The sequence below is a fragment of the Pagrus major genome, chromosome 9 (assembly GCF_040436345.1).
Source record: "Pagrus major chromosome 9, Pma_NU_1.0".
NCBI classification, from domain to species: domain Eukaryota; kingdom Metazoa; phylum Chordata; class Actinopteri; order Spariformes; family Sparidae; genus Pagrus; species Pagrus major.
In genome coordinates, this window is record NC_133223.1 from 30959239 (window position 1) to 30984560 (window position 25322).

The 25322-nt window shown below is 41.6% G+C and overlaps 2 protein-coding genes across 2 annotated transcripts; both read right to left on the bottom strand.

Moving 5' to 3' along the window:
• Nucleotides 1-5347: 5347 nt before the first annotated feature.
• Nucleotides 5348-15718, bottom strand: cops8 (COP9 signalosome subunit 8). Its single transcript, XM_073473524.1, has 7 exons — nt 15634-15718; nt 14903-14973; nt 14059-14107; nt 12621-12753; nt 7134-7241; nt 6894-6956; nt 5348-5980 (listed from the first exon to the last, which is right to left on the bottom strand). Exons 1-7 carry the CDS (start codon nt 15703-15705, stop codon nt 5901-5903), a joined length of 576 nt encoding a protein of 191 aa, XP_073329625.1. The 5' UTR covers nt 15706-15718; the 3' UTR covers nt 5348-5900.
• On the bottom strand, nt 9583-11179 carry trim63b (tripartite motif containing 63b). The gene has a single exon (XM_073474306.1). The coding sequence runs from the start codon at nt 11067-11069 to the stop codon at nt 10005-10007; it is 1065 nt and encodes a 354-aa protein (XP_073330407.1). The 5' UTR covers nt 11070-11179; the 3' UTR covers nt 9583-10004.
• Nucleotides 15719-25322: the final 9604 nt, after the last annotated feature.

Below are 25322 nucleotides of genomic sequence, written 5' to 3' on the forward strand. Positions count from 1 at the left end.
TCCAGAACCTCCAGAACCTGCTTTAAATCCATCACATTTTTAAGTTTTCATCAGTATCGCAGTAATCCAGTGATGGTTATCGCTCCATACATGGGTACAGTACAAACAGGAACTACAAGTAGGTGATTCTGCATACTTTTAAAGGAGCAGTTTAACCAAAAAATGAAAATTCAGTCATTATCTACTCAGTCAAAGTCAGGTGAAGTTTTATAGTCCACAAAAAATTTCTGGAGCTTCACAGCAAAACAGTGTTGCAGCATTCATCACCAGTAGCTGGAGACTTGATTTAAACATAGATGAACAGATGAAAAACGACAACAAGAGGGCTTCATACAGCTCATCTGACATAATCCAAGTCTCCAGAAGCCCCGAGATTCAAAACTGATTCAAAACAAGTCTCCATCAGTTGTTTGGGAGGATGCTTTAAGGCTGTTTTGCTGTGACGCTTCAAAAATGTTTTGTGGACCACGCAACTTCACCTGACCTTCCATCGGCATGGGAGGGGAGAGTTGGCTGAGTTGTTCCTTTTTCTGAGCACATTTCTTTTCATTTCTGGGTGAACTTTTCCTTTAACAGTTACCAATTTGACAAAATGTAAACAAATGTAGGCTAAAATACAGTACAAACAGCTCAAGATGTAGCCCACAGCTAACAAACTGACGCCATGGCAACACTTTACTTCCTGTAAATAGAAAAGACAATGTTGTCGGGGGGTGGGGGTGAAAAACAAAATGCCTTAGCATAACTGTACATGCACCACCCTCACAGTCCTCTGTAACATCATGTCAGTGGCATGTATGAGGCGAGGCAGAAGTCACCTCTGACCCCTGGAAAACATTACCTCATGAAGAAGAGCCCCCGGGTCCTTGAGAGCATCTGCGCAGAGGACATTGATGCTGAGCACTGAGATCCCAAGAGTTTTGTTTTGTTTTACTCAAACATACCTCAAAAAAAGAGAGAAAGAAGAGACATGAAGAAGAAAAGATGTCCAAACTTTCCTCCTCTGCTTCTCTGTTTCTTCTTGTCTTCATGTTAATTGTCTCTAAAAATCTGCTATCTGTCTGGAGGCTCAGTGCAAACAAAAGTAATTGTAGAAATAATGCAAAACAGTGTTCTCAGCCACTTGAAAGGCAGCAGATCGGAGTGGAAACATGTGAATGGCTGAGACTTTCATGGTGAGCTGTGAGAAACTCAGCAAAGATGAGACTGCTTTTGCATCAGAGGCTTCGGTGCATTAATTACAGAACATCTGGCACAAACAGCAGCGACCTGTGAAAATGAAAAATGACACCAGAGTTCAGCACTCCGTCCGACAGAGGTATTGACCTCTACGCAACCTTTAGCCTCTACGAGAGACGGTATTTACTGCTGTTTACCTTCAGGCTGGCGTACAGCTCCTGCATACATCAGAAGAAGAGATCACGATTTTAAAAAGTCTAAAGACTCACTGGCCTCGAATGAACCAACACGTGACTATTAAAGTTGCTGCTGGACCCGCAGCAGTAAAAATGCAGCAGTCTGACCTCGTGTCCTCGCTTCAAAGCGTTCCCCCAGCTGCTTCACGACGCAGCCCTGACATATTGTATATATCATACAAACCTGTAAAACTACGCTGGTTATCCACAAGCATCAAGTTACTCAGTATTAATGATCTGAAAGCATTTAAAGAGCACCAACAATGTTCTGTAAAGACTGATTTATACCCACATGAACTGCAAGATCAGAGATTTCAAATGAGCTTGTTTTATTTATTGGTTTCCTTGAAGATGTCAAGAGTTTTATACTAAACAGGAGTTGTGTGTGTGTATGAACGTCGTCAGTGTAAAAACTTCAGTTTGCATTTGAAGCACTGAGGAATTATTTTATCCCTTAACTATTTACTATATATTCAATCACCCATGCACACATTTTTACGTAAAGACATTTTTACGGCTGATATTTTGCAAAACGCTGGAACTCCAAATCAATCTAGATGACTTAACAGCACTACAGGTAAGAGGAAAAATATGTATTTATGATTTTGGGGGTGAACTGTCCCTTTTAAAAACATATTTTTAACGTTTGCACATCAAAATTCAATAAATCTTTATTTGTGAAGCGCCAATTCACAACAAAAGTCTCATGACACTTTCCAAAATGAACAGGTCTACACCATACTCCTTGATTAATTTATTTACAGGGACCCAACATTTTCCCCACGAGCAAGCACTTAGCGACAGTGGCGAGAAAAAAGTGGGTGAACCCTCGTGCAGAACCGGACCCAATGGGCGGCCATCTGTCTGGACCGGTTGGGTCGAGAGCGACAGAAAGACAGAAATTAAAATTAATTCTTGATTGCAAGTGAGATTTTTGTCCTGATGTATACGCTTTGAAATAGCATCTTTAAAAAAGAAAATTAAATTCTATTTAAGGAAATGTAGGGTTTTAGTAATTGCAAACAAACACTGGGATTCAGTCTATGACTTCATGTTAGCATCTATATTTGTTAGTGCTCTCCTCCATCAGTAACTTGCTGGAGGAATCTTCCACACGGGGTCAGAAGACGACAACCCTCCACCAGTGAAACACCTTCCTGCCCTCAGGGTATAATAACTTTGGCCCGATTGAACCCGCGACCTTTGCATTAGCACCTCACTCTAACCAACTGAGCTGACCGGCCATACATTGCTTGTTGAAGTTTTGCAGACTCATAACACCTTTTCAATTAACACGGACAGACTCTCACAGCAGCAGCGCATTTAGTCTTTACTTATCAATAAAACTAAAATCAAATCTATTTCCTGCACTGACGTACCTCTGGATTTGCAGCTTCAGCTCAGACCTTCATCAGTCAGATATATATATATATATATGCATGTATGTATGTACATGTGCTGCTGTATCCACATTCAGTGGTGTTGTGACAGAGTGGAGGTCAGCAGCACCACAGACAGCAGAGTGATCAGGATCAGTTACCTCCTCACACTCGTGCTGACTGATCCTGGCTCGCTGTGTGCCGCCTGTCAGCAGGCCAATGCTGCTTCAACACATGCCTGGACGAGTCAACACGTGTTGATACAGCAAATGCACAAACACATATACTGTATCATGTCTATATATAGGAGAGGGAAATCTGAACCGGCACGACGCGTTTCAAAAATAAAGATTTCCATTTTCATATCTGAAGATGAGGCTTCGATTGTCACTAAAATAGATTCAACAAGGAGAGCAAAGAAGAGCAAACGCAGCAAATACAAACCGAATGTTGATTTTTCATGTGTGCAGTCGTCTCCAATGTGTCGTTTTATTAACAAAGCAAACCGTGTCAGGAAATAAATGAGTTCCTCGCCTTCACAAACACGCAGGGAATGGGCCTGATGGACGCGGTTTCACACTTAATCACATCAAATGTCTGTCATTTCCCTTCAATGTCGAGCGACACTGCAGATCAGATAACTACAAAGTAAATAAGCAGTGTGTGTTTCACATTCCTCTTCGTAACAGGATGCAGTCGGGACAGAAAAAAGAAAAAAAAAAACAATTACCACCAGACTTTTATTTTGTAGCATTGATGTACAGATGGCAGCCAGACACGCCTTTACAAAATAAAATGTCCACCACTTCTTTATGATGTTAATTAAAGCAATATAGCATAAAGCAATTTCAAATCTCTGCATAAAAGCTCCAGGACTTAAAGTTTGATGTAACTGCAACTCCTGTAACTATCCAAAGCATCTGAGGTGAACATGTGAGCGAACCTAAACGGCTCCGAGTCTCATAATTAGCTTTTGTGCTTCCTCACTGTCTAATGTGGCTGCTCACACACTGCTGTGGGATGGCATCCCATTCTTTAACCAGCGTTTGTCGCAAGTCAGCCAACGTGGTTGTGTAAGTCACTCTGGCACGAACAGCACGCCCAAGCTGATCCCACAAGTGGTCAATGGGGGTTGAGGTCAGGACTGCTGGCAGGCCATTACATCCTCTCCACTCCCAAATTCTGGAGGTAGTCTCTGAGAAACCCGGCTCAGTGTGTGACCAGGCTGGTGACCAGCGTGAGGAGGAGGTGCCAGGCTGTTGTGGCTGTGTATGGTTCCTCCACACGCCACCGAGGCTCCTGTTTGTTAAATTAATATTCTTTAATTGCCAGTATGTCTCGTTTCTTCAGACATCAATCATCCAATCCACCAAACAAGAGTCAACAGCAGAATAAGATGTTTGGCAGAGAAGATTTGGCAAATTTTTCATGGGCGCAACTCACATACTCAGCTCTGCTGCTCATCCCACAAACGCATGTTCCTTACAAATATGGCACCATTGAAAAGGGAAATAAACAGGCTTTCCACCGGTATAAGATTTATTGCCAAGAAGCATCGTTACAACAAAGAAATAATCTACCAAACACAAATTTCCTTACTTTTGTGCTATGTTAGCTTCACTTGTACTTTTTATACATAAAAACCTAAGAAAATTACTTTTGATAGTAATTACAGTTATTCTTTGATCCAAATAATCTTAAAATGTGCTACTTTGGCTCTGAAGCAGCATGAAACCTGCAAAATAACTAGTCACAAAAGTAATCGAATAAATGTAGTGGAGTTGAAGTTTGAACTAGCAGAAAAGTAGATACGCAAGTAAAGTACAGGTACCTCAAAACTCTACTTAAGTACAGTACTCTAGTAAATGTATTTAGTTACATTCAATCATTGTTCTGTAGGGTACGTGACTTGTTAATGGCAGACTATATAAAGAGACGACCAAGTGGCCGATCACACCGAGACACGTTGCTGACAACACGTCACCAGCCTAACAACCTTTTCCAGGTACAGCCCGGCCGGCATGCGCTCCTCTCTCACACTGCACACGTTTCTAAAAGTTGAAATGTTAAGCCCAGGCCCCATTTGCTGCATGACTGGTGCGTGTGCATTGCTGATCCTCTTGTTTATCATTTCAGCAACAATGTTAACAGGGCAGAGCAGCCACACAGCCTGCATGAGGCCTGCTGCAGCGCATCAGCTAGAGATTTGGAGTCACAGGCGCAATAATAGACCTGAAAAAAGATGTGTGGCGAGTCATATCAACAGCATACCAGCGCTTCACTAAGCTTTCAATGTTTATATCTGTAGAATATGTCACAGATCATCATTAGAGAAGAGAGATCGGGCTGGTAACGCAGCAGAAATGCCGTCCCGTGTGGACCGACTCATGCGTGTGTGTGCCACGCAGGTAATGTGGTCCAGACACTATTTTAATTCTCATGTGAGACAAATGTGATGCTGTTAAGCCCCGAAGGCAAAACATTATTATTCATCCCTGATTGAGCGCAGCTTTCCCTGTGAAGAAACTCTTGAATAAAAGAAATAAAACTGAATTAGAAACAGCAAAATATTTATTCACCAGTCAAAACATAAACTTCAAAACATGAGGTCTGAAATCCACACGTTGATGCATGCACGCCAAGACTTCTATCACCTGACAAATGAGTTTCAAGGCAACCTTTTAAGCGCTGAAACAGAACGGACGTGCTGTACATACTAGTCTGTATTTCTATAGTGAGTGACGGGTTTGTTAGGTTGATAAAAACATACTGTCAGTGATGGGAAACATAATTCCTGTAATACCTCCTTCAGAATCAGACCCATAATGAGACCAAGAGAAAAAAACAATAATATAATACAACAGTGTGTCTGAAAGATAACCAATGAATGAACAGGGGAAGCTTTATATTAGTCATTGAACATAAATATGCATGTGTTGGAGAAGAGCTTGCAGCTTTCATGCAAGATGATGGGTGTGTTTTTGGTACGTCTCTATCAGGGAGTGGGTCTTTTGCAGGAAGGAGGAAGAGTCTATCCAAACTTGTGTTCCCCCCTCTGTACCAAGCAAGCGAAAAAAAAAGGGGTGGCAGTGGTTGTGGAGGGTTATCAGTTCTCGAGGAAAGCCACGTAGTCAGTGAGTCTGGCCAACTGCTGCTCATTTGGAACCAATGAGACGGGGGGAGGATCTGTTGAGAGAGAGAGCGAGAGGAGAGAGAAACAGAGGAGAAGTTGAGTCAGACGGGGATTCCTCGTTGTGCCAAGTGCTATCGATCTTCTTACATCTCCCCGGCTTCAGCTCGGTGGCCACAGCCCACGTGTCTCAGCTCAGAGAGACTCAACAGGTCGCTGGTTTCAAGTGACCTCACCGCCTCCCCGCCTCCCCCCCCACCCCTGATCTGTTTAACAACACTACCTACAGAGTCTCCCCATGACACATGTGAGACATTCAGCCTGGAGATCATTACAACACTTTACATTTTAACCCGACCAGAATGATTTCCTGTGTGAGATCAACTCTTTAACCAAAATTACCAGGCGCTATTAAGTCTCTGTGGTGGTGGTGTGGAAGAAGGGGGAAAAAAGCCGACACGTGAGGATTGTTGGTGAGTGGGTTAGCGTGTTGTGCAGGACATGTGTGCAGCAGATGCTTCAGCAGCAACGTCCGATGATTACAGAGAGGAGGACGGACCGCGGCCTCCTTCTGCGCTACATTAATCTGTAGGTTTCTCTAATGAGATGGATCAATGCAGGACTCTCTGGGCTTGAGGACGTGATGATGTGATAAAAAAAAATTGATGAAATAAGGGAGCACAGGAGAAGAAGAGGAACAGATGGAGGCAAGTTTTGGAATTATGGCGACTCGATAAGAGTGATTTAAGCAAATCAAAACGTTCAAGAGATTCTAGGAAAAACAAAAATGTCATCCATCTTTCATCGAGATTATAATCACTCTTAAATCCCTGCTCTCAACATTTTTATGTGTGTAATATATCTAGGAGGAAGAGTATCAGGACAGTGGGTGCAGAGTTACTCATGAAGAGAAACAGAAAGGCGGGTTGATGATAGGTCCAAATTTCAAAGAGCAACACTGCCACCTACCTGGCTTTTTGGGCATCACCATCCTGGTAGCAGGGTCGGCCTGCCAGCCCTGGCTCACCACACCTTTGGGCAAAGAAGGTGGGAAAGGAGAAGAAAATACCCTCGTCAGCAAAGATTTTAAAGGTTATGTAATTCAAATTAACCTCATTACACCCCTGTGGAAATACTGCAATACTACAGCTGTTCTTATTTTACCAGACAATCATTCCCTGGTTGAGGTTGTGTTACATTCAGTCTCACCTTTTACTGCCTCTTCCACAGTGTATCCCACAAAGGCAGCGAAGTCCTCTGCTCCGATGGAAGTGTACGCCTGGGCCACTAGGCTGTACGCCCTTTGTCGTGTGCTCTCTGTAAAGGACACATAAACCACAGAGACATTGATATCAGATAGGTACATATGGAGCACATACAGCACATGCTACAGCTGTGGTCTGCTTCTATTTAGAGTGCGTACAGTACACGGCAGCAGGAGCTCACTCTGTAAGTTTAACAAGGAATTGAAGAGTTAAGCTTCTTGTAAACAAAGCTGCTAATTAGTAACAGCGCTGGAGGTTGTAAACTGTGAATGACAGTCAATCAACAGTGACAGGCGCTGTTTTACTCTGCCATGATCCTTAGAGGTCACAGGTGATTTGGGAAAATGTCAAATAAATGCTTGAGGTCGACATCTTAAAGGAAAACTCAGTCCACCAAACATTTCTGGAGCTTCACAACAAAACAAGGTTGTTGCATTCTCAACAATTCATCATCAGCACTCCATTTTATAAGATAGGTTGGGTTTTTTTTTTTCTGTAAATGTAGCACAAAGGACTCAACTGAAGTATTAGCTGGGGACTTGTTCTACAACATTAAAGTAAACCCCATGAAATGGCTCCATTCAGCTCGTCCAAGGCTCCGGAAGACCCGAGATCCCAAATTGATTTGAAGAGACTTTATTTACATCCTCACATCCTCCTTAGCAGTTACAGTTGAGCTTCGGCTTGAAAAAGTGTGCAAACAATGTCCTTTCAAATCAATCTGGGCTCTCAGGTCTTCCAGAGACTTGGACTAACCAGGACCAGCCACGAGGAGAGGAAATGGGGAGATAATGACTGTATTTTCATTATTGGGTGAACTTTCCTTTAAGGTTGGTAACTCTGTGTCTTTGAGTTTATGAAGTCACTCCCTCAGAAAAGCACACGATCACGAGCAACTTAACATCTCACAGAAGTTGGTTTTGAATAAAATGAAGCTATTGTGAATTAATGTCTGGTTTGTCTGCCTGTTAGCATCTGGACGTGTTCTGAATCAAATGGTGCATTTTGTTAAGAACTTTTTGATTGTGATTGTTTCTCCATAATTAATAATAGATCTTGTTTAATGAATCACGGACGCTGTGTGACGCTTACACAACAAACCACTCAGGTCTTTATCAGCAGGCACCGACTGAGTCTATTTATCGTGGCTGACCTGACATGGTGCTGCAGTCTGTGGAGATAACTTTAGTGACAGGGCCTTCACTACAGCATGGATCCACGTACACCGGCACGTATTGCTGCTGCTCCTGTGGCTATCACGTAAAAGCCTCGGGGTTGTGGCCTTTGGTGTTTTATAGCCTAGCAACGGTTCATGTGTACCAACAGTCGGCCCCCGGTCTGTTGCGGCGGTAACAATAACAAGTGGGATGAGAAAAGACAGCTGTGAGGGGAAGGCCGGAGATTTGTCAAGAGCACTTTCCCATTCGGCCGTCCAAGGAGCTTCCTGTTCTCCCTGTTATTGTACTCGTCTCAAAGGAGGGAAAAAGGACCAGAAATATTAACCTGGAAACTAAATCAAGCTGTGTTTATGTCTCAATTGTGTTTGAAGGTACTTAACTTTTATTTTGGTCTGGTTTTAATCGAAGTTATGATTGTAGAGTAATTAAGTTGTTCTTTAAGCGCTGTGATGATTAAAGCAGACTTCTTTAATGGCGTCGTTACAGAGAAATGTGGATGAAATACAACTGTTTTGTCATTGTGGTGTCTCGCGGCCGATACATAACTAGAGAGGTTGTTTTCCCTCTCTAGTCAGTAGAAAAGTCCCATCTGTTAAACGCGAAGGATTAATCACACTTCATAAAACTGCTTCTTGTGTTGGAACAACTTCTCTGCACCTGGACTGGCTTCACATTAGAAAAGAAATGAGGTCTCTGAGCAAATGTTCCTAACACAGACAAGCAGGTCATCTCAAGGGGCTTTTCGTAGCCCGCCCCCCCCCCCACCAGGCAGTCGGGTATTTTTACCACTGGCCTCTTGACCGTTTGGAGATGACTCGTGTGGCAACTGGACCGGCCTTTCTTAGTTTGCCCTTCTGACACTGTGCAGTTGGGTTGGGAGCTGCTGAGCAAGACATCCATGAGTGGGAGGACGGGAGTTTTTATGGAGGAGAAACAGGACCTGGCCTGTCCTTTCCTGACGGTCTATTCCAGGGCTGCTATCATCTCTCACCCTCTCACCTCTTAAAAATAGCCCCCACTTTTCACCGGCAAAGGCAAAGCAGACAGGACATGGCAAGGGCTTTTATTTTTAAATACAGTCTATTGCCAAGTAAGAGCAGCAACAGACCGGGGAACATTTTTTATGGAAACCCTCCAAAGAAACTCCATACGACCAAAATAACATCAGATCTTCATATGTTTTCTTTCTTTGTTTAGCAATAAAGCAAATGGATGTTTAACTTCATGCAGCTTTATTCCACGTTCCAATAAAGACAGACTTGGTGATTACAGGTAGATCGGCTGATCGCCAATTCAACAAAACCTTAGACAATGTGAGAAAAAACATTTCTATAAGCTACATTTGAGGAAAATGACGTGTAATCAACCCTCAGACATTCTGTATTTACATTTATCTAAACCCATTTTCCATTCAAATGGCTTACAAGTACAAAAGTATAAAAACAAAAAAGTACCAAAAAGTACGAATACGACATTGAATTTAAATATTGCACTGAAAGTAAGGGCAAGCCATTTCAGCCCACAACCACCGTAACCTTACATTTCTTTCAACATCAGTCCCCGCCATGAACACTTGTGTCAAAAACCTTCAAAAGCACACATTAGATAATTTCCTACAAGTCCATGACCACTTTTCATTATTCCTCCTCCTCCTCCTCCTCCTCCTCTTCCTCCTCCTCCCCTTCTGCATCCTCAAACTCATCATCATCGACCGCTCCAAAGTCCATTTTTGACAGGACCGTTTCAACGTGCTCTGTTGACAGAGTGAAGTGGTCCATCTTCTCGAAGCCGGGCTCTGGCCTCTCTTCCCCAAGTGAGCCTTTAGCTGCATCTTTGGTCTGCGTGATAAGGCTCTTGGAGGCTAACAGGAACTCAGCGGCGCCGCCCTGCTCCAACGCCCTCACAGCCGTGTCTGTGAGCTCTGTGCTCGACTGCAGTCGTTCGCCGTAACGCTGGGCCAGCGCCCGCAGAGCTGCCACCTTTTCATCTTGCTCTTTACCGACCTGCTCCAGCAGAATGGTCTTGCGCTCCTCCAGGACGGCATATAACAGGTCAAAGCGTTCAGCGAGCCCTTGTTTAGCACGTTGAGCGTTGTCCTGCACGGCGCGGCAGGCATCCTCCATCTGGTTGAGCAGGGCCTGCAGGCGACCATTGCTAGCCACCAGGGTATCAATAGCATTACTCAGTTCACCTTTCTGAGCCTGGTAAACACTTTCTAAAGGTGCCACCTCACAGTCCTTATGCTGGCCAAACACTTTGCACATAGAGCAGGTGGGTACCTGGCAGGTCACACAATAGATGTTGATCTTCTCATCCTCGTGTTCTTGGCACATCGGTTCTTTGCATTCTTTAGGCTTCAGGGTGGTTTCTGGGCTTCCACTGCCGCTGCCTTCCTGCTGCTGCTTGTAGATGTCGATGATATTTTCTACCAACAGGTTTCGCTGGAGCCCATGCACACCATGGCGGTCGAGCACGACCTCAAACCGGCAGGTAGGACAGCGAAAGACGCCACCAGAGAAGCGGTATGGGTTGCGTGAGTCGTAGAGGTCACTGGCACAGCTACGGCACAGGTTGTGCTGGCAGGGCAGGATGACCACAGGTTTGGTGAACATTTCCAGGCAGATGGGGCAGCTCAGCTGCTTCTCCAGGCTATCCATGGGGCTCGGGGGCCGAACTATAGATCCTGTCCTCTGGACGTCCATAATGCAAAAGTATTTGTCTACTATTAGACCAGTAAATGTCCTAATATTTCACAAAAGAAAACTAAAAGCTGGTTTCTAAAAGGCCTGAATCTGAACTGATCCTCAGTGTGTGCAGTTGCTGGTGAAATGCTGATATCTATTCTGGTTGAGAGCAGCTCTGTCCTTTATACCAGCCCCTCACAGCTGGTGACACCCGATCCTTCCCACCGACCAGAGCACACATTCCTGCCTGCTTGATGCCTTGGGATCTTTTCAAAGAAATGGCCCCCACCTACCCAGTGCTGCATGTGTCACATGTCCCAGTGGGCACTGTTTACCCTCTCGCAGTGATAGAGAGGTGGGCAGAGCAGAGACAACCAGGGTCCATGTGACTGTCTCAGAGGAGACGGAGCTCCGTTTCATTGGTAAACAAGTCAGTGTCAACATCCTCGTGTGCTGTTTTGACTGTAATCTCCTGTGATTTGTGGCCATTTACCTAGAAAGCTATTTTGTTGACTACAGAAAACACAGAAACTTTATTGTTTTCATATACGTTTGTAAACGTAACTTCAATCAATGATATTAATCAACAGAAAATTTACAGTTTTGATGATTTTTTACGTCTTTATTGAACGATCCCATAGAATTTAAGTCATTCTTCACTCATCTTACAGCCTGATGCTTATTGTAAGTTCATGGCCAGTAAGCAGCTGGGACTTGTCGGGTGTTTGTGATACGACTTTTTTATATTGCAAAATGTTATTTTAGCACAAATGACGTAAATACCAAACTCAACATTAATAACTTAATTATATAAACAATCTTTATGTGGGAATCTTTATGTTTGCTGCCTAAACTGCCTTTAAAACACTTTTTAAAAGAGAAATGTTTCCATTCAGATTGAAGCACACTGGATCTTTCCACACACTCCATGAAGAAATGATCACGCTCAAGTGTCCCATGACATAACTGTACGTCAACATCCACGGCAGACAAACACCAAGTAAACATGAGGTAGAAGCTATTCTTAACCCGTTACACAAGTGAACCAGCACATGATTCTGATGTCCAATGATTGTGAGCATTAGGGAAATAGTTTCATACGGGGACGTTTGATGTAACAGGTGACGTGTGAAATCAAGTCACAACACAAACATTCAAATATTAAGCTACAAGATTATCAGTGTGTCTGAGTATGTAAACTGATGTCTCATTCAGCGTATTGTGTTGTATCATGACACCTGCATGTGACAGTGTTGGGAATGAAAAGGTCTTAAACACAGTTAAATTCAGCACCTTCATTTTCCAACATGTTATTCCCCCCCGAGGCTGCTGAGTTGCATCACAGCTATAACCGTGTTCAGCTGGTGCCCCCTGCTGATGCTAACTCCACATCATGCAGACGAAATGTAAATATTTAAATCACTTCAGTGTCCCTGCAGGACATTTTGCAACAGTTTGCCTGGAGCCAAATGTGCAAGGTGTATAAACATTATCTAGAAGTGATTTCATAATCTATGTAAAGTAATCAGAGTGAAATGTGGGATTAGACGTGACTGTTGTTGTTGTTACCTCGAAGGGCCTCCATGACCGGAAGGATATTCTCTGACCACTGGAAAGCTGCGATGGCCGTGTAGATCCCTGGAAAGTCTCGCTGCCAAATGCGCTGGCCGACAGCCCAAATAGCTGTTAATTCAGGGTTCGCCTGAACACAAGAAGTGGAGAAGCATCTCAAAAACTTTCAGCACGCTACACTTGACGAGGCGGTGGTTTCAATGCTACTATAAAGAGCAGTCACACCCAAATACTTAAGATACTGAACACAGTGTTTCAATTTTTTAACTGTACTGTGCGTTTTAAAACACCAAATCATTTAATGTTTACGCAGATGAGGCTTTTTGTCATCTGACAAGGAGTTATGATCTGATTATCATTAATCATTAATCCAGATCTGAGGGTGTTTAGGGACAAAGAGGAGTGAAGTCTTTATCCAGGCCTCTATTTATAAAGTGTCAATCTGTTATGGATTTAAGGGTTTGACTGGAGCCACAAACTACCAGGAAACAAGAGTTGCTATCAATCGTTCAGTTAATTTATCCAGAGAACGATGTGAACGTTGATTGCCATGTTGATGAAGGTCATGGTTATTCTACGTGCTAAACCATCTGCAACTGGACTTTCAGTTTCTTGAAGACGTTTCACTTTTCATCCAAGGTTTTGTATCGAGATACGGTTATTATACAGTTAAAGTATAAAGTAAAAAAGACAGTATTAAGTTCAGAGGTAGCTTTAATCATTTGTAACACCAGAAATTTGGACTTTGAGACAGAGGAGCTTGACTTATTTTGACAAAAAGACATTTAAGAGCTAAAAAATCTAATCTAAAGACTATTTAATAACATTTGAGGCCTAATATTTATAGAATATAAGACAATTTAAGGACCTACAGACTTTAAATCATGTTAAGTATTTGCACATGAATATTTTGATTAGCCAAACATGTTCTTCATCATAATATTGTTGAAGGTGAAGGAGGTGAAGGTTTTTGGAGTCAGAGAGGAGGACGTCCTTGTCCTGGCGTCTATTTATAAAGTGGGAGGTTCCACCACAAGTAATCTGAGCCGCCTCTTTGTGTCTCCTTGTAGGAATAAGGGGGAAATAAACTTTCAGTTTCTTACGCTTTTATTATTATGAATATTATTATTATATTTCTTATTGTACACTTGAAAGCCATACGCAAAATGTAGGAAGCCCTGTTGCAAAATATATTGTAGAAAACTCCAAATATGTGTTTTATATGTAAGTTGTTGCAAATGTTTTGCAGCCCGACTTCAGACTCATCTGACGTCTATTATTTACTGAGATCAGTTTAGAAAAAGGACGAGGCTTCACATTGTAATTACCAATTTGGAAATAGGCGAAAAAAATAGCAAGCATTAGTCGGACATGACATTTATTACACTGAAATAGTTTTATTAGTACTTCCTTACATGTGCTTGGACATGCTTACCGATTTTATTGCTTGGGGGGTCCGTTTCCAGAGATACCTGGCGTTATTCCTGTTGGATCCACATTAACAAGTTAGACAAGACAGATAATAAAGTTGCGGTCACAGTCAGCAATAGATCGCAGGGTTAGCAGTGATATAACTGAACAGACTTCAGGTGCCACACACGTAGTCATTACCAAACCGAGTGTATTATTTGTAAAGCCATCCATTTCAGTCAGCTATTGTGGGAACACGGCCACTCAAGGTATTACTATTTCTAGCAACTGAAGGACGTCATGTCATTTCACTTCAGAGGAGGCAGATGGATTATGGCTTCGAGGGACATTTGAATTATGATGAATTATGAAGAATTATGATGAACTATGAAGCCTGACTGTATGTTTAAGCTGCAACACCTTCAAAGAGGTGACTTTTAGAGCTATAACTGGTAATCAAGGTTTAACTTTAGTACATCGTCTGTGTTTGGCTGTTGTTGTGCATGTGTGCAATAGAATAGAAATCCTTTATCATGATTGTACAGAATACAACGAAGTTACGAGCGCTACTCCTGATCAGTGCACCACAGGAAGACCAAAAAACAGCCACAGTAAACAAACATCTAGTGAACATCTACAGCCGGATAATGGGAATATGTGAACTGGTTGCAGTAGTTGAATGTACTTATGTGATGCACAGCAATGAATGTAAGATTGTAGGAAACAAGGATCGCACACATGAACAGTGGATTAAATGTAATATTGCAGCAGGATATTTTGCAAAACGTGATACCCATAAAACAAGTCTATGCCCCCAGAATAACACAAAAAGCTGTGAGCCGCTGCAGACAGACAGAGACTTCACTTACATGTCATTATGAAGTAAATAAAGGGACAGCAGCTGAGCGTAGACTTGAGGTGTTGCAATGCCCCCTGGAGCCTGTTAAAAACACATGCAGGTGTGACATTAAAGTTTAACGCTAAACACGAGAAGAAACACAAGCTATCGTTGCTCTCCTAAACAATCCATGTCGCATATCTGAAAGATTATTCGCTAATGAATAGGAGCTTGTCCTGTTTTCGCCTGCCAGTAAGCTAGTGTTATTATTTTCTTTAGCTTCTGCTAACGTAATAGCATTGATCCCTGCTATATCACTAACGTATATATGTACAGGTAAACAGTCAGTCCTAAGGTAAACTGACAGACAGTAAGACTAGCTGTAGCTTTTACGACTCAAGATGAAACAACACAGAAGTGTTAGCTGTAGCTGTGTTTACCAACAGTACGATCAGCTCTTAGCTAACTAGCTACTATCTGCGGTAACAGCACATAGATGCCGCAATAAAGACAATTCTTGGCCCATTTACGAGCTAACTCCTAATAACTTAATTTAACAGTGCTTAGAAGTTAAACTAGCGTCACAGGAGTAAAGACAGGCTAGCTTCTGAGCCACAATGTTAGCCTGAACTGGTCATGAGCTAGCTAAATGTTAGCTAACTGTCTGAAACACTAATGTTTCTGCCCGTCCCTTCGGAGACAGACAGCCCGGGAGGCAGTAATCATCGTCGGCTGAAGGATACGGAGAGATTCAGCGCTTACCTCGAGCTCTTGAGCTTCACACTGCTCTAACAGTTTATCATAATTTTCCTCCATAATCACAGCAGCAGGCATGATGATGCCTAGCTGTTGCACCGGAAGCTTCTTCTTCTTCTGTGTAATAGCAGCAGATGAGCAGCGCGTCGGAGGAGGTGCTGCCCCCAAGCGGACGAAGCACAAACAGCAGCTGTCACCTCCAACCACCACTCTAACAATATTTTAATAAAAATATAATAAAATAAATTAATGGAATTGATTTAATAATACAAATATATAAAACAGACATTGATTAACACCAAATAAAAGAAACAAAACAAAACACTAAAAATTGATGTAAGGAAAATTGAATTTCTTCTGGATAAAGTTAAAAGAATAAAATCTACATTAACGTACATAGTAAATGTAATTTGTTGTCACTATCCCTCTCATGTAATGTCTAAATGTATTAACTAAATAATATATATATATATATATATATATATATATATATATATAATAATATTAACTATAATAAGTATTGCAACAAGTTATATGTCTGGACCTGAAGTGATTTTAGTTCGAGGAGCTGTCAGAGATACTTTACTAAACTCTGTTAATGTGTTGGCATACACACATGTGATGCTCCAAAAAAGTAAGGAGTGAGTAAAGGAGTCTGTTAATCTTTGAGGCGAGTTATACTGTGTGAGGATTTGTAACCCAGGGATTGAAATAAAAATGTCATTAACAGTAAAACCTCGCCGAAATGTTCAAGTGTAGAAAAACCCAGAAGTTTCTACAAGTCACTCTTGGTCGAGTTCAACCTGTTGTCAGTTTCCCAGCCTGAATCCTGAAGCGTGTTGTGTTTTATGCACTGTGTTTTATATGATGTACAGTACTGCTGTCCTGCTTCAGTGTATCTTATGTGTCTATTGTAACTTTTATTACCTGCCCAGGAGCTGTAGTTGAAAATGAGGCAGGATGGCAAAACTGGCACCTTTACAGAGATGTTCAAACAATATAAATAAATAAGTTCAGATTTATCTTTGATTTATTTCACCCTGGGGGGTTTTAGGGAAAGCCTCCTCTTGGTTTGATGAAATAAATGATGAGTCCATTCTGCTCTTTGTGACTCCTCACAGCTGAGAAACACTTTTCCTTTCTCCTTAAACTCACACTGATCCTCAGCTGCTGCTGCGACGCCGGACTCTTCTGTTTTAATCCGGTCTGATCTCCGTTTTCTTTGATGTCGTTGACGACATAAACGCTCTTTTCTCAGCCATTTCCAAAAACGTTGTGGCTCCACCGGCAGAGCCGTAATGTGCTGCCACTATTTTGACGTTTCTCCATGGCAACGTTTTAGTTGCCATGGAGAAAACATCTGCAACCTCTGCTCATCTGTTCCTCAGCTTTAGGTCCTCAACCGCATTAAAGGTGAGATTCCTCTACATGTCTTTCAATTTAATATTTATTTAAGTATTCGTTTGTATTATTGCATATTTATTTTGTTGCTGCTCCACACGAGTGCCTGTAGTTTGTTTTTCTTCAAGAAAGTTTGATGATATAAAGACGTCCTCGAACACACCACCGCTCTCTTTTTCATAAGTTTTGATTTGCTTTTCAAAATGTTGTAGTTCTTCAAATGTTTCTTTCTCCACCTGCTGTTTGTTTGAAACGTCTTTGAAAATCACATTTACTTCATGATGCTTCAGTTTTATAGATGTGTGCCCTCCTGTCTCCTCCTGGTTACACATTAAAACATTTTAAAGTGTTGACGGGCAACATCAGAAAACATGTTGCAGTAAGTGTTGTATACTAAAATACAAATTTAAGGTGCATTGAATCTACTTTATTTGAGTATTTTGATCCTATGCACCTTTATTCTTCCACTACACAACATCTCAGAGGCAAATACAACATACGCATTAATGCAGCAATGATATTAATCCAAAATGTCTATACATACTTTATATATTAGTAAAACTCTGACGGGGGACATTTTTACTGCAGAATAGTGATAATTTCAATTTCCACTTTCAATTTTTCCACCTTTAAATATGTGATTAATGCACATAACACTGTTCAAACTCAGGTATAAAAAATCCCATTATTTAAAATTTCAGTATTTAGTGTGTCTCATATATGATCCACAAAATTTGGGTGCCATTGTGCTTTCAGTGATGCACAACATAATATAACATGTCAGCAGCTGTATTTACATGGACCCTAATATTCCACTAATGATCAGAATAATAGTCCAATCAGAATAAAAACACCTCATGCAACCAACTCAGTTAGAAAAGACCGATCCGATCCAGCCTGATCAAATCAAATCAAATCGATTTAATTCATATAACCCAAAATCACAATCACAAAATCACACTGAGACCTTCGATTTGAGTGAGGAAAAACCTGCTATATTGAAAAAAAAGATGATAAAAACCTCAGGAGGAGGGATCTCTCTCCCAGGACATGCAATAGATGTCGCATGTAATGATGCAGTTTACAAATTTCATTGACAGAATATCTGATACGAGGAAATAAGATAAAATATATCTGATCTAAATTAATTTTCAATCAGCTCTAGAGGTGTAAACCTTTGACAATCGTTCAATAGGAGAATATCGACGTCTGAACCACGTTGACATCGGATCACTTTATTTATCGTCCATGTAAACGGTTAAGTTTGAATCTGTAATTAATGATTTTAATCATATTAAAGAAATATTGTTCATGTCACCACAGCGAGTGTTTTACATATATATATAAAAAAATCTTTGCTTCTAAAACTAAATTTTATGAGCTGTTGAAAAATTCAAGAATTCAGAAGTGCTTTCAGTCAGAGCGACACAGTTATTTCACCGTGTGAAAAGTATATTTAATGTGTCTCAGAGAATCAGAGCTCCAACACAACAACTTCCAAAACTGTGTGCTTTTAGGCACGGTGGTTCAGTCCGTGCTCCTGCTGTGAAAAAGCAACATGCAGCCTGAAGAGCTCTCAAACCATTTCTGTGCTTCAAAAGGCGTCAATCCACCTGAAGAGAATTACTGCTGGAACCTGCCTCGCTTTGTCAGCGACAAAAAGAAGGAAAAACTGTCAGAAAAACCTTCTTTAAACACTCGAACATTCAATCTGAGGGTGCCAGGTTGGGTTGCAAAAATGATGTTTAATTAAATATAATCCACGTGATCAATCATGACTTTAAAATGTGCATTAACCCTGACACCACTGTGAGTGAAGCTGTAGGAGTGAAGCACATATTTCTGCAATGACTCGAGTCACCACTTGTGAGCAGCATCGCTCAGTTTTGCAGCTCCTCGACCTCCCGGTGTTTCAGACCATCGATTGTTTCACACTGTAAACCAAAAATAGCATCAAAGAGTTTAGAGAGAGGAGAAAATATCTCTGAATTTCCTGCAACTTCATGAACCATCCAGTCCTACGTTATCTTATCTTTTAATCACAGGCTACGAGATGATGCTCTGGTCACAATCTCAGTTAATTAAAGTGTGTTGAGAGCAGAATCCCTGTTGTGATGTCGTCTAATGTCGAGGATCAGAGGGATGCAAAGCAGAAACAGTTTTAAAAATCCTGAAACAGAATCCTTCAGACACACGAACGAATCAAACATTAATGCAAGAACATATCGGTGCACTTCAAGACTGTGCAGTCTTCGTGACCGGCCTACAATGGAGGAATAATCACCATTTTATAAACAGACAAATCCTTGGATTTTCCTCCTAAAGCCTCCGTTCTTTTCAACCTGCCTGCAAGGTGGCGATACGGATGACAGAATGAAGTCAGCTGTACATATAAATAACAAACACACATCTCTAACACACACATTTGTGTTTACATAGCCTCTCTGCTGCAGATGTATCTGAGTATTTATCTTTGTGAAGCAGCCTCTCCGTCTGCAGCATCAATGGATTTCATAACGAGTCATTCTTTATAGAAATTGCTCCCCCTCCAGTGTTTCCCCACGGGGAGCTCTCAGTTTAAAGCTCGCTCGCAGTTCCCTCTGTACACATGAACATGTCTGCCGTGTGTTTTCAGAGAGGGAGAATGAGTTCATTACAACAGCCAAGCAAATGTTGACAGCAGCTCACACAAACAGATTTTTTAAGAAGTAATATAAGAGGAGAAGATGTAGTAATTAATGATATGGAGCTGTGATGCGTCTCTTTCTATATATAGCTGAGGAAGTTTCCTCTGATCTCTGAATATGTAAGTAGAGTTTGCTGCAGAGGTGTCAAACTCAATTTTATCAGCGTTATGGTTTCCCCTCAACGGGCTGATTGTGAATGTAAGATACCATAAAGATGCATCTACTGGTTTTCATATTACATAATTAATGAGCTCGCTGACTAGGTCTTTCCTGACAAGCTGACTCTGCTAACAGCCCGTTTCTGGTTAAACTTCTTCACATATCTTCAGCAAACACTGCATCTTCTGAAAAACACTTTGAAGATCGGATGATTTCTTCAGCCACAACAGAGCTGGGTTTCACTGCTGCTTCAGGTTTTTTGCTGTAACTTTTGCGTTGACGTCGCAGGTTGGCTTTTACTTCTCAGGCTTTCTGTTGCTTCTCTTGGTGGCTAAGGTTAGCATGGCTCTGCGTTTGGTGTCAAAGCCTCGGGACAAAGAAGACGTACCGGCTCGACTCCATGAAGCACAAACATGTATTTGTGTTCCCATATAAAAACACTGACAGGGAACGTTTTACTGCACGATGAGAGCTTTTACTCTTCATACTTTAAACTCATCAGATACTGGTGCACTGGGATGGCGGCCGGCAATCCCGATGCATCAGTATCTTACGATTTGGGAATGAGAGTCAAGAATCACTTTTCTTACAGATAAAACCTTTAAATACATGTTGCTGATAAAACTTACATCCTTTTACTGAAATAGGGTTTTGAATGTAGGACTTTCACAGTGTGGTATTATTACTTTAACGACCTGAACATTTAGGATGTGGTTTTAATGAATAAAGAACAGCAGCTCATTTCTATTTATCCTGCTTCCACTCATTTGTCTTGGCCCGACCCGATTCATTAGACGTGAACAGAATATCGCTCCTAAATTGAGACAGAACACGATGAGGACACTTTATCAAATAATCGATCCGTCATCACTTAAACCAGACGTAACCTAACCCCCTTTTTCCCGCATGGTATAATGTCATAATTGACTTCCATCCATTGACTTTGTGACCAGGTACCAGGCGAGGCTCCGGTTTGGAAGCTGTGTTAACAAATATTATTGATTCATCCGATTGGTTTACTTCTGCTCTCTTTAAATCATCCGGCTCTAACGTGGCCACAGCTGTTATAAATCACACCCTGACTGCCGGTCCCAGCTGAGAACAAACCTGCTCTCGTGTTTTAAACAAAGTGAGTCATTTGTTTGTGTTAAAATGAGGTCAAACGCTGCGTTGTCACTTTACATCCGCCGCTGAGGTCATCTCAATCTAACACGTATTACTGTAGCCGGCGCTCCCTGTAGGTGGTTTAAGGCTTCCCCACCTTTTCAGTGTCAAAGATGTTTTCTGCCTGGTGGGTGAAAGGATGGAGGAGAGGACGAGGAGGGAGGTTAACAACTTATTTATTATTTATTCATAAGAAGATGTGAGGAAAATGTTTTGCTCTTTCTTTTGTTTGCATGCATTGAAAGTGATATCAGGGGCCTGAGGCTAAGTTCAGTTCTTACATCTCAAGTTTATACCTCAACATGTATATAATTTAGATTCTAACAAGAACAAGAGTGTTTTATTGAATAGTTTTCTTTTGAATTAATAAAAGTATTCTCTCCATTTCCTGGGGCTGTCATCTAAACCTGTCAGAAAACTAAATATATCCATACCTCAGAGAAAAACAGGATACTGCCGGAGGGATTTCTGCTTTGCTCTAGTGGGGTTACTTCTCACCTTGCTGCCGTGATGTAGAAGTGAACTCCAGGGTGTCTCAGTACGTCGTGGGGCCCTTTGCCTGTTGCCCCCATGCAGCGAAAGTGCCCTCTCGGATGCCCTGATGGTAGATAAAACATAATAAAGTGCCCTCTCGGCTGCCCTTCCACTGGAGTCTGTCTCATCTGTAAACAAATCAGAAACCATCTTTGGGGAAAATTAATTTGACTGTTTTTAGTTTGGGCCTGTACTGCAGCCGGCCACCAGGGGGCGATCCAGATGTTTTGACTTCACTCTCGAGGATCTGTCGTCCATCTTTATATCGCTGGGTGGAGAAAAGTGAAACGCTGCTGTTCGGCCTGGTGTTAAGTTACTCTCTAGGAAAGCTTCAAATGGTAACTCCGCCAATTTTAACCATTACAGTTGCATTGTGGGAAATGTAGGCGACAGTTGTTGATCTGTTGAGTAGTTGGATCTGCTGTATTGATTTTGATCATTTCTTTATAAATTGTCCATAATGAGTCCAATAGTGTTATAGGAGTTCAATGTTAGACCAGTGGACTGCTTTAAAACCTGGTGCCTACATTACCCACAATGCAACTTGGAATGGAGGCAGTTTATCAGATCACATGCAGCCTCTTCTGGAGCAACAAGACTTTATAATACTGTTTTCACATACCCATTAATACCCCTGAAGACCTGTAAACACACATTAATGTGTAAAATTGGTGGAGTTACCCTTTAAGCTGGTAAAGATTTTTGTTTCTCCTTAATCCTCGCTGCCCGGCAACTGGTGTGTTTCCCAGGGTTTTGCCATGACTGAGATCCAAAATGAAAGCTCGCCTCGGCTAAATCTTGTTTCATTCTGGCACAACCCCCGAACTCCTTTGATCCTCCAGTTTGTTATGTTCTCTCGCCAAGAACCGGCGCCGTTCATCACCGTTCAAGTTCCCTCTAAGAGGTGAAAATCACAGATGGTAGGCGGGCGCATGTCAACATCTTTGTGATATTCCCATAAGGGATGGAAAGCTGCAGTATTTATGATCGTACTGCGTGTGTGTGTGGTGAATGATGTGTGCCAGTGCAGAGAAATGAAACATGTTTTGAAGTGAGTATAATTGCCCCTTGAACTGCTCCTTGACTCGCTCCAGTTATTTAATGTATGCGTTTAGACAAACACACCTACAAACAATGAAAACATCTGAATAATTCACACATCGGCAGCTTCACACTTCAATATTCTCAGTTATATTCCCTCAGTCGTCAACACTCTTCTGTCGTCTGTGATTGTGTGATCTCTAGTGGAGCTGATGTTTGTGTAGCTTCACATTTGCTGTCACTTTGTCCAACACAGACAGACGAAGTTAAGTGTGTAGTGGAGGCTGTAGAGACAAAGGAGAGCTGTGAATGTAAAAAATCTCACAAGTCAAAAGTAAACATTTTCCATTATTCTATATTTTCCAGAGGTGGCAAAAGTCCACACATTGTTTCCTCCAGTAGAAGTTCAGATTCTCGTGTAGAAAACAGACTCTGGTAAAAGTAGAAGTGCTGATTCAACTTCTTTACTCCAGTAAAAGTAATAGAGTACAGGCTCTGAAATGTACTCAGAGTAAAAAGTCTCCCTCTGAAGGACATTTGTGGTCAAAGCTGACTGAAGCTCATGTCATATTAATATAATTCAAAGACTATTAAAGTTAAAAGGTAGAATCAGTAAGATTTGTCCCAGCTGTTCCTGAACGCACCACACAGATAGTTGATTGTTGAGTCTCATTCCCAGGACGTCAAATAGCCACATTTTGGGTTGGTAACTCATTTTTGGTTTAAATATTTTCATAATAATCATTGAAAATTGAAAAATATCACCAGACATATCTCGCAGGCTTGAAGGGGGAAACTGAAAGTGGCCATCTTGTACACAGCAGCTGAGTTAAGGATGATGAAACTCCACTGTGGGGAGATGATGCAGCTACAAAGCACAGCGAGCCTGCAGCTCAGCACCCTGCTGCGCTTGTTGCATCGGCCCAGCCTCGTTCGCATTGTTTTATCCAATTTCTCCAATTTTCTCTTTGCTTCTAATTATAACAGAATCAGCAGGAGGACAGAACGGATGATTTCTGTACGGAGGCGTAAATGACGTCTGATAACCGAACTGAAGCACGTGGAGAGAAAACAACACACGCACTTGTTGACGTTATCATTCTGCTGCTTATACAAGTGCAAACATTCAGAGATTACATGATTACAGACACAGATACATTCAGTTAAAATGGGGATTACATTTTAAAATAAAGAATGATATACTAGTCTTACAGAAAACACACTTATGTATTGATAAAAGTCAAATTATTGTAATAAAAAAGTATCAGAAAGTAATCAAGTTACATTACTTTAAAGGAGACCTATCACGCTTTTGTTGTTTCCTTCCTTTCCTTCAGTGTGTTGTGTTTGTTCTTGTGCATGTTAAAAGTCCTGAAAGTTAAAAAGGTCAAAGTCTGCACCAACAGAAGCTCCTCTCTCCCACAGAAAACACTGCTCCTGAAAGCCTCGTCACTAGTCCCGCCTTTAATTCTGTGACTTTGTGACGTCACCATGTCACACATTTGCATAATTTTTGCCTAGTTGCACGCAAGACTTGATTTAGCACAGCTGCTCTGTTGTTGTTAGCGGTGCTGACTCAGGCGTGTGTGCGCTGACCAATCAGAGTAGACTGGGTATTCAGGAGGGAGGGGCCTTAAAGAGACAGGACGTAAAACAGAGCGTATCAGACAGAGGGTTGAATACAGAGCTGTGGACAGTGTAAGAAAACTGATGTATCCTAATACATTTTTAAAACAACCCTCCCCTCTCTGCTAGTTATCATCTACAACTTAATCTTTTCCAGCTGAACAGTGACGTGTTTTTTTACAATACATGTACGTACATCAGAGCATTTTCTGTGTCCGTGCATGATTTTTGCTTTTTGAAGTGAATATTTACTGCACAACATGCAGATGAACTCGCTCCATGTTGATGCTGATCTTGACACCTGGCACACAGGTTCTCATCTCCATTTTCAGTATATTTCCTTGTTGCGCTTTCATTTTCTCTTCAAATGGTTAATGGCTGCATTTACATAAGGCTTTTATGCAAAGCACTTTACAATCTGCCTCTCATTCACACATTTGAATGACATGTTTACTGTTTGTGCCATTTTAATATCATCATATCGAGTCAGAGCAGAGATACTTGAGTGCATGTAAACATCAGTCAGCAACACTCAGACTGCTGTGGGTTTGCTTGTCGAGAACACACACACACATTTTATGTAGCTTTATATCAAAGACTGAAACACACACACTCACACTCACACACACTCGGCAGCCCACGCATGCACACACAAACTATTTGTGAAGCTTTTAGCTCTCACAGAAGGCTGGCCATGCCCGATGTAATGTGATAGTGACCTGAAAACTGCACTGACGAGACGTGTACGGACACACACACACACACACACACACACACACACACACACACACACACACACATGCATATGCCTGCTTATTACAAATCAGCCTTCTGGGTCTGTGCTAACAAAGCTTTTCTAAAAATAATAAGAGACGCTCCTCACTGTCTGATTTCACACAACAGACTTGTGAGCTGACTTGTTTCTTCCAGTCTGCTGGACGAGTGACTTCACACAATGTTTGTATCAGAAACATGTTTCAGCACAGATGAAAACAGACTGCAGCTTCTTTTTGTCCACTACTTGATGATGAAAAAATATCTGTTTGACACCAATCAAAGAAAATTAAGTCATTTTTATAACTG

What these genes read in the sequence shown, in the direction of transcription:
- trim63b (XM_073474306.1), bottom strand. Translation starts at nt 11,069, where the DNA reads ATGGACGTCCAGAGGACAGGATCTATAGTTCGGCCCCCGAGCCCCATG.
- cops8 (XM_073473524.1), bottom strand. Translation starts at nt 15,705, where the DNA reads ATGCCTGCTGCTGTGATTATGGAGGAAAATTATGATAAACTGTTAGAG. An exon ending in TATTTACTTCATAATGACAT is followed by an intron (nt 14,108 to 14,902) that starts GTAAGTGAAGTC and finishes TGGATCCAACAG; the next exon opens with GAATAACGCCAGGTATCTCT. An exon ending in GGTCATGGAGGCCCTTCGAG is followed by an intron (nt 7,242 to 12,620) that starts GTAACAACAACA and finishes TGTCCTTTACAG; the next exon opens with AGAGCACACGACAAAGGGCG.